The 9,314-nt window shown below is 43.6% G+C and overlaps 1 protein-coding gene across 1 annotated transcript in view; it reads left to right on the top strand.

Moving 5' to 3' along the window:
- The window catches only part of LOC144507585 (carboxypeptidase A1-like), a 44,725-nt gene that overhangs the window by 21,099 nt on the left and 14,312 nt on the right, over positions 1-9,314 (top strand). The window contains exons 7-9 of the mRNA XM_078234739.1: positions 2,781-2,879; positions 4,075-4,182; positions 8,495-8,585. Coding sequence (XP_078090865.1) covers positions 2,781-2,879; positions 4,075-4,182; positions 8,495-8,585 — 298 coding nt within the window. The remainder of the gene's footprint in view (positions 1-2,780; positions 2,880-4,074; positions 4,183-8,494; positions 8,586-9,314) is intronic.

The following is a 9,314-nucleotide window of genomic DNA, read 5'->3' as shown; positions in this document are numbered from 1 at the left end:
AGTCACTGCAGAATAAGTACTAATGTGTGAACCTAAATTTTCAAAACTTACTATTTACGGTGGCACAGTGGTTAACACTGCTGCCTCACAGCGCCAGGGACTCGGGTTCGATTCCCGGCTTTTTAAATTCATTCGTGGGAGTTGGGCGTTGCTGGCTGGCCAACATTTATTACATAAGAACATAAGAAATAGGAGCAGGAGTAGGCCATCTAGCCCCTCAAGCCTGCCCCGTCATTCAATAAGATTATGGCTGATCTGATAGTGGGTTCAGTTCCACTTACCCGCCCGCTCCCCATAACCCTTAATTCCCTTAATGGTTAAAAATCTATCTGTGACTTAAACACATTTAACGAGGTAGCCTCTACTGCTTCATTGGGCAGAGAATTCCAAAGATTCACTACCCTCTGGGAGAAGAAGTTCCTCCTCAACTCTGTTCTAAATTGACTCCCCCGTATTTTGAGTCTATGCCCCCTAGTTCTTGTTTCCATTGTAAGTGGAAATAACCTCGCTGCTTCTACCCTGTCTAGCCCCTTCATTATCTTATATGTCTCTATAAGATCTCCCCTCAACCTTCTAAACTCCAATGAGTACAGGCCCAGTCTACTCACTCTCTCCTCATAAGCTAATTCCCTCATCTCTGGAATCAACCTGGTGAACCTTCTCTGTACCCCCTCCAAAGCTAATATATCCTTTCTTAAATAAGGGGACCAAAATTGTACACAGTACTCTACGTGCGGCCTCACCAGTACCCTGTACAGTTGCAGCATGACCTCCCTGCTTTTATACTCCATCCCTCTCGTGATAAAGGCCAACATTCCATTTGCCTTCTTGATCACCTGCTGCACCTGCAAACTGAGTTTTTGTGATTCATGCACAAGGACCCCCAGGTCCCTCTGCATAGTAGCATGTTGTAATTTTTCACCGTTTAAATAATAGTCCATTTTACTATTATTCCTTCCAAAGTAGATAACCTCACACTTACCAACGTTATACTCCATCTGCCAGATCCTTGCCCACTCACTTAGCCTATCCAAATCTCTCTGCAGACTCTCTGTGTCCTCCGCGCAATTTGCTTTCCCACTCATCTTTGTGTCATCCGCAAACTTTGTTACCCTACACTCGGTCCCCTCCTCCAGATCATCTATGTATATGGTAAATAGTTGAGGCCCCAGCACTGATCCCTGCGGCACGCCACTAGTCACTGATTGCCAACCGGAAAAGCACCCATTTATTCCGACTCTCTGCTTTCTGTTAGATAGCCAATCCTCATTCCACGCTAACGCTTTAACCCCAACTCCGTGTACCTTTATCTTATGCAGCAACCTTTTGTGAGGCACCTTATCGAATGCCTTCTGGAAATCTAAATACACCACATCCACCGGTTCCCCTCTGTCAGCCGCACTCGTTATAACTTCAAAAAATTCCAGTAAATTAGTCAAACATGACTTTCCCTTCATGAATCCATGCTGCGTCTGCTTGATTGAACCATTCTTTTCCAGGTGTCCTGCTATTTCTTCCTTAATGATAAATTCCAGCATTTTCCTAACTACAGATGTTAAGCTAACCGGCCTGTAGTTACCTGCCTTTTGTCTATCTCCTTTTTTAAACAGTGACGTTACATTAGCTGTTTTCCAATCAGTTGGCACCTCCCCAGAGTCCAGTGAATTTTGATAAATTACAACTAATGCATTTGCCATTTCTTCTGCCGTTTCTTTTAGTACCCTGGGATGCATTCCATCCGGACCAGGGGACTTGTCTACCTTTAGTCCCATTAGCCTACCCAACACTACCTCTTTAGTAATAGTGATCGTTTTAAGGTCCTCACCCCCTACAGTCCCATGACCGTCAATTATTGGTAAGCTATTTGTGTCCTCCACTGTGAAGACCGACACAAAAAACTTGTTTAAGGCCTCGGCCATTTCCTCGTTTCCTATTATTAAATCCCCCTTCTCATCTTCTAAGGGACCAACATTTACTTTAGCCACTCTTTTACATTTTATATATTTGTAAAAACTTTTACTATCAGTTTTTATATTTTGTGCTAGTTTACTTTCATAATCTATCTTTCCTTTCTTTATTGCTTTCTTAGTAGTTCTTTGTTGTTTTTTAAAGCCTTCCCAATCTTCTAGTTCCCCACTAATTTATTGTTCATTGGAGGGCAGTTGAGAGGAGAGTCAACCACATTGCTGTGGGATCTGGAATCACATGTAGGCCAGACCTTGTAAGGATGGTAGATTTCCTTCCCGAAAAGACATTAATGAACCAGATGGATAATTGACAATAGTTTCATGGTCATCAGTAGATTCTTAATTCCAGATTTTTATTTCATTGAATTCAAATTTTGACCATCTACCGTGGTGGGATTCGAACCCAGGTCCCCAAAGCATTAGCTGAGTTTCTGGATTCATAGTCAAGTGATAATACCACTAAGCCATCGCCTACCAATTGGGTCAGTCTGTGTGGTGTCTGCACATTGTCCCCGTGTCTGCGTGGGTTTCCACCAGGTCCTCTGCTTTCCTCCCACAGTCTGAAAGACGTGCTGGTTAGGTGCATTGGCCATGCTAAATTCTCCCTCTGAACAGGCGCCGGAGTGTGGCGACTAGGGGATTTTCACAGTAACTTCAATGCAGTGTTAATGTAAGCCTACTTGTAACACTAATAAATAAATAAATATTCTACCTGGGTACATCCATACTTACATCTTCCATTGTCTACACTCATTCACTCTATTATTCTCTTGAAGGGACTCTTTAATGAGGCTGTTTTTCTCATTCATATAGTTCAGCACAGGATCCATGCGTCCTGCCATATGGATCGACAGTGGTATTCACGGCCGTGAATGGATAGCGCCTGCCGTCGCAATATGGATTGCAAAGAAGGTAAGAAAGCATTTCAGAAACTATTGGGGAAACTTCAGTCTGACCCACTCATGGGGAAAGCGGTTACAGTCAGCAGCCGGGGCAAAGCTAGGCAACTCTACAGTGACGAAAGGATTGAGAAGAGGGAAAGAGAAAAAGTTATGGGCGGCACAGTGGCACAGTGATTAGCACTGTTGTCTTACAGCTCCAGGGACCTGGGTTCGATTCCCGGCTTGGGTCACTGTCTGTGTGGAATTTGCACGTTCTCCCCGTGTTTGCGGAGGTTTCCTCCAGGTACTCTGGTTTCCTCCCACAGTCCGAAAGACGTGCTGGTTAGGCGCATTGACCCGAACAGATGCAGGGATGCGGCGACTAGGAAAATTTCACAGTAACTTCATTGCAGTGTTAATGGAAGCCTCCTGTGACTAATAAATAAACATTTACTTCAAGAGTCAGTTGTGAGGTCAATCAGTTTTAATCAAATGTCTGAGGAGGAGGAAGACATTGAACAAGAACTGAAAGAATTGGGGAAAGAACTGATCTGAACTGAAGGTGCATTCACAAAAAACAGAAAATGCTGGAGAAACTCAGCAGGTCTGACAACATCTGTGGAGAGAGAATCCATAGATGCTGTCAGACCTGCTGAGTTTCCCCAGCATTTTCTGTTTTTGTTTTAGATTCCAGCATCTGCAGTATTTTGCCTTTATGTTATTATGAAGTCAAATAGAGAGGACTTTTGCAGAGGTTTTTAAAGGTATTTGCAGTGATTTAATGATGTCTAAAAGATTAGCTTCTGAGGATGGAATAAAGAGTAACCCAGTGTCAGAAGATCAGACCCGGAAAAACACTGGGTTTACACCCCACCCAGCTTTAGTCTCCATTGACGTCACCATAGAGCGATATTGACTGGAGTATAAAACTTATTATTCCAAACACAAACGCTTGAGTTTCCCATTCAGTGAGTTCGGTTAAAACACTCACAGATCTACCCGATCATTCCGTCACTTTCCTTAATGATTAACTTAACCCAGTTATTCTGATAAATGGGACCTTGGTGGGTATTTGCCCTACAGCTTGTGATCCATAGTAAGATCTGAACCACAAGCAGCAGCAGAAGCACAGAATGAACATAGTTTTGCAAGTGGGGCAAACACGGTTGTGAGAAACAGTCAGGCATCTGATTCTGAATTCTATTCTTATTTTTTTGAATCGTTAGATCACTACTGACTATGGGAGTGATCCCTTTATCACATCATTGCTGAACAAAATGGACATCTTCATGGAGATCGTGGCAAACCCAGATGGTTATGTTTACACCAACCAGGTAAATAGTCCAGAGTTTCTGACTTTATCGGTTTTGTTCCATGTTTCTATCTTAGCTTTTCCTCTCTGCTCCCTTCCTCATAATAACTACTTGCATTTCCACCTTTAATACAGTGAACCATCACGGGAACAATTAACAAATAAAATTTGAATTGGAACTACATGAGGAGGCATTAGGACAGGTGACCAAAGGCTTGGTTTAAAAAAAGGTTAGGTCTAAAGGAGCATCTAAAAGGTGGAGAAAAAGGTGATAAGTTTTAAATTCTAGTTCTTGGGGCCGAGGCAGCAGAAATCACAACCGTCAATGGCAAAACCATGAAAATAGGTGAGGAATGGGAGGAGCGCGGAGATCTCAGAGAGCTCAGAGAGCCTGGAGATCACAGAGAGTGTGGAGATCTCAGAGACTGTAGAGATCTCAAAGAGCTCAGAGAGCCTGGAGATCTCAGAGAGTGTGGAGATCTCAAAGAGCTCAGAGAGCCTGGAGATCTCAGAGGGTGTGGAGATCTCAGAGTATGGAGATCACAGAAAGTGTGGAGATCTCAGAGTGTGGAGATCTTAGAGAATGTGGAGATCTCAGAGCGTGGAGATCTCAGAGAGTAGAGATCTCAGAGAGTATGGAGATCTCAGAGAGTGTGAAGATCTCAGAGATCTCAGAAAGCCTGGAGATCTCAAGTGTGGAGATCTCAGAGTGTGGAGATCACAGAAAGTGTGGAGATCACGGAGTGTGGAGATCTCAGAGTGTGGAGATCTCAGAATGTGGAGATCTCAGAGAGTGTGGAGATCTCAGAGATCTCAGAGAGCCTAGAGATCTCAGAGTGTGGAGATCTACGAGCGTGGGGATCTCAGAGAGTGTGGAGATCTCAGTGTGGAGATCTCAGAGAACCTGGAGATCTCAGAGCGTGGAGATCTCAGAGAGTAGAGATCTCAGAGCCTGGAGATCTCAGAGGGTGTGGAGATCTCAGAGAGTGTGGAGATCTCAGAGGGTGTGGAGATCTCAGAGAGTGTGGAGATCTCAGAGAGCCTGGAGATCTCAGAGTGTGGAGATCTCAGAGGACTGGAGAAGGTGATAGAGATGGGGAGGGTCAAATTCAAAGCTTGTTGATGTTAAGGTTTCATAGTCTCAAGGGTCTCTGCGTGGGAATGTTTACAGTCAGCAGTCAGGGCAAAGCTAGACGGTTCTTCACTGGCAAAAGGTTGAGAACAGGGAAAGAGTCCGTTGTGAGGTCAATCGAATGTCAGAGGGGGAGGAAGACATTGAACAAGAACTGAAAACATTGGGGAAAGAATGAAGCTGAACTGAAGGTGCAGTCAAACAGGCAGGACTTTTGCAGAAGTTTGTAAAGGTGTTTGCAGTGATGTAATGATGTCTAAAAGATCCACTCTGAGAATGGAATAAAGAGTGATCTAGTGTCAGAAGATCAGAATGTCAGGGTCTACAGCTGGAGAATACTTCCCAAATGGAGTGCAAAGATGCAGTGAAAGAGCAGCAGAGAATTTTGTTCTGGACGGCTCCACCAATAGCCATTTGTCAGCCCATTTTGAAGTCCTTGACAAGGAAATTCAGGATGTTCCATAGAGTCAATCCGCTATCACTTTCTTCAGGCAACTGTCCAAGATAAACTTCAAAAATCAATTGGTTGTGACACAGGGAGCTGGGGATTGTTAGGATTGACTCATAATCCAGAGACCCAGGGATCTGGGTTCGAATCCCACCATGACAGATGATGAAATTTGAATTCAATAAAAATGGCTGATGACCATTAAACCATTGTCGATTGTCATTAAAAAAATCTGGTTTACTAATGTTCTTTGCGAAGGAAACCTGTTGTCCTTACCTGGTCTGGCTTACATGTGATACCTGACCACAGCAATGTGGTTGACTCTTAAATGCCCTCATGGATGGGCAATAAATGCTGGCCTAGCCAATGACGCCCACATCCCATGAACAATTTTTTTTTTAAATGAAGGCACGAAGACCTGTGTGGAACCAGGCAAACCGCATGGAGCTTTGAATTCACTGGGGTGTTTTGCGGATCAACAAGGAGAGAATGAAATCAGAGACTGTAGCTCATAGTTCCCCAGTAGAGGGGCTGAAGTACTGACAGAGTAAGCAATGTTACAGAGGGGGACCAATTTTGCTGATGGATTTAAAAGATCAGTTAATGGTTAAAGAGAGCAGAGTAATGCACGGCATTGTACAGTGATTAGTTCAGACGTTTGATTAAATATTATGTAGAGAAAAGACAATGGCCTGAATTTTACCGCCCCGCCTGCCACAGGAATCGGAGCGGGCGAGGGGCGGATTATGGAAAGGTCCGTTGACCTTGGGCAGGATTTTCCTGCCACAGGAATCGGAGCGGGGCTGTAAAATCCCGCCCAACGTGATTTTCAAATGGGGGCTGATTATAATTGCGTCACGATCCAATTATACTCCTGCTCTTGAATCGCCCCCCACACTTCTCTGAACCTCTGGCTCCCACGCGCAGTCTATACTGAGATGGACTAGTATAAACAGAAAAGGCTGGAAATACGCAGATGGGGCCTCAGCATCTGTAACATATTGATTTCTCTTCATGTAAATCATTACGCACGTTAACCTCTTGCTAAGTGAATATTTTTCCCAGTCCAGGTCATCATTCTTTTCGCTCAGTTGCAGTTCCTTCAGCGTATAACATGTTGCATGGTTTCTGTTATAATCAACATCTGCCTAATTGCAGAGTTACAACTGATGTGAGACCATTGGATTGTAAGAAGCCATTGAAGTGTTTACGACTCTTTCACATAATGAGGGCTCCCTGGAAGTCTTTACTCACCCAGTCAAGATACTGTAACTTGATACAGCCTGTGACAATCTGGTCAGGAAGTTATCCTGCAGTCAAACTTTCTTACTGAGCAAAGGGAAGCAAGGAGCCAGGATTGGGAATTAGAGCAAGATAGGGGATCAGCACATTATGATTTGATGACTGGGGAGATTGGCTTTTTATTCCAACAGATTGAAGTGCATTTATACTTGCTGTTACTTTGTGAAAAAAAATTATACATTTGTAAAATAAAGTGACTGTAGCATTCATACTCAGAAAGTGACGGACTGACCTGTTAGCTCATGATTCTATCTGATTAAAAACTAACCACCTCTGGTTAGAACACCATTTAGTATAAACGGGTGTGGCAGTGTCCATGGCAGCTGGTGAGTCTCGCAATGCACTCAAGAGTGACTCATGTCACGAGTGCATTTTCATTGTTCTATTAAGTGAGTGTGTAGAGATTTTTCATCCCACTATAACCTAACTCCTCCATTCAGTGTGCTGCGTGTGTGGGAAGATGTATTTGTCCCAGTTGCCATCGTGCATGGAAGGAACTCTAGTTCATGGCTGAGTGTCTCATCAATATTTTTTACAGTTTATTTATTCAGGGGACGTGGGCATCGCTGGCTGGACCGGCATTTATTGCCCCTCCTATTTGCTCTTGAACTGAGTGTCTCGCTTGGCCTTTTCAGAGAGCATTCAAGAGTCAATCACATTGCTGTGGGTCTGAACTCACATATAGGCCAAAGCAGGTAAGGGCGACAGATCTCTTTCCCTAAAGGACCTCAATGAACCAGATGGGTTTTTACAATTGACATAAGAGGAGCTACAGACTAATTTATTCCCCATAACTTACACTGACATCATGAAGCTTTGGGGCCACACACATAATTTAAATCCAACCACCTCTTAATTTGTATACATCTTGAACAGGCTAGGGCTCTTTTCTTCCACATAGAGAAGGTTAAAGCATGATCTAAGAGAGCTCTGTAAAATTCTAAAGGGGTGTAATAAACTAAATGTAGAGAAGGTATTTTTACTTGGACCAGACTTCAGAACTAGAAGTCATTAAAGCAAGATAGTCAGTAACAAATCCAGAAGGAATTCAAGAGAAACTTCCTTCCAAGAATGTAGAACTCATTACTACTGGGAGTATTTGAGGCAAATAGATTGGATGCCTTTGAGAAGAAGTTAGATAACTACATGAGGGTGAAAGGAATAGAAGGATATGCTATCAGAGTTAGATGATGTGATGTTTGAGAAGACAATGTGCAACACGACACCTTGCATAGACCTGTTGAGTGAAATGGCTTCTTTATTATTAGTTCGGTGTAGAATGACCATTCAATGGTTCCAGTGAGAGATCTTTCATCAGAACTGGAGTTCATTGACCTGTTGTTATTCTTTCTAAATGCTGATGAAACTTGCTGTATGTTTCCAGTAACAGTGTTGAATCTGTGTGGTTTCTCTAAAAGTGAATGAGCTCATTCTGACACCCTGTCTACCCAGAACCGCATGTGGCGTAAAACCATGTCCAAGAGGCCAGGATCTCACTGCATTGGAGTTGATGCAAACAGGAATTTTGACGCCAACTTTGGAGGTGGGATATTGTTTCTGATGTTGTTTTGCAATATGAATTAGTATTGTATTACATGGTCGTATGCTAAATTATTCAAAATTAATCCCACTTAATAATGCAGTGGCACAGTGGTTAGCACTGCTGCTTTACAGCTCCAGGGACTCAGCTCCAATTCCGGCCTTGGCTGTGTGGAGTTTGCACGTTCGCCCCGTGTCTGCATGCGTTTCCTCCGGGTGCTCCAGTTTCCTCCCACAGTCCAAAGATGTGCAGGTTGGGTGGATTGGCCATGCTAAATTGCCACTTAGTGTCCCAAGATGTGCAGGTTAGGTGGATTTGCCCTGGTAAATGTGGGGGAGCATGGGGAAGAGAGCCTGGGTATGATATTCTGTCAGAGAGTCAATGAAGACTTGATGGGCCAAAGGGCCTCTTCTGCACTGTAGGGATTGTATGATTTTACATAACATGGTCAGCTGGAGTGTCCTAATCATCCACAATCTAATTGAAAGGAAGAATAGTCTGAATGGGCTGACCAGCCTCCTCTTCTCTTGTAACAAATATGCTGGAATGTTTCATGGAGACAGAATGCCAGAAGTCCTGGCTGTTCACTATCCTGTTGCTTTCTGTCCCTGTGGGTAAATGTCCTGTCAATTGCCTTGGTGAGTTAATGCCGTGCTTGGTGTGAAACCAGGCGAATCCCAGGGTTGGGCTCATTTTGTGCATAATAAATGAGTGGCCATTGTTACAGAATGG

Source organism: Mustelus asterias, chromosome 19 (genome assembly GCF_964213995.1).
Source record: "Mustelus asterias chromosome 19, sMusAst1.hap1.1, whole genome shotgun sequence".
NCBI lineage: Eukaryota > Metazoa > Chordata > Chondrichthyes > Carcharhiniformes > Triakidae > Mustelus > Mustelus asterias.
This window is presented reverse-complemented; position numbering and strand designations above follow the sequence as displayed.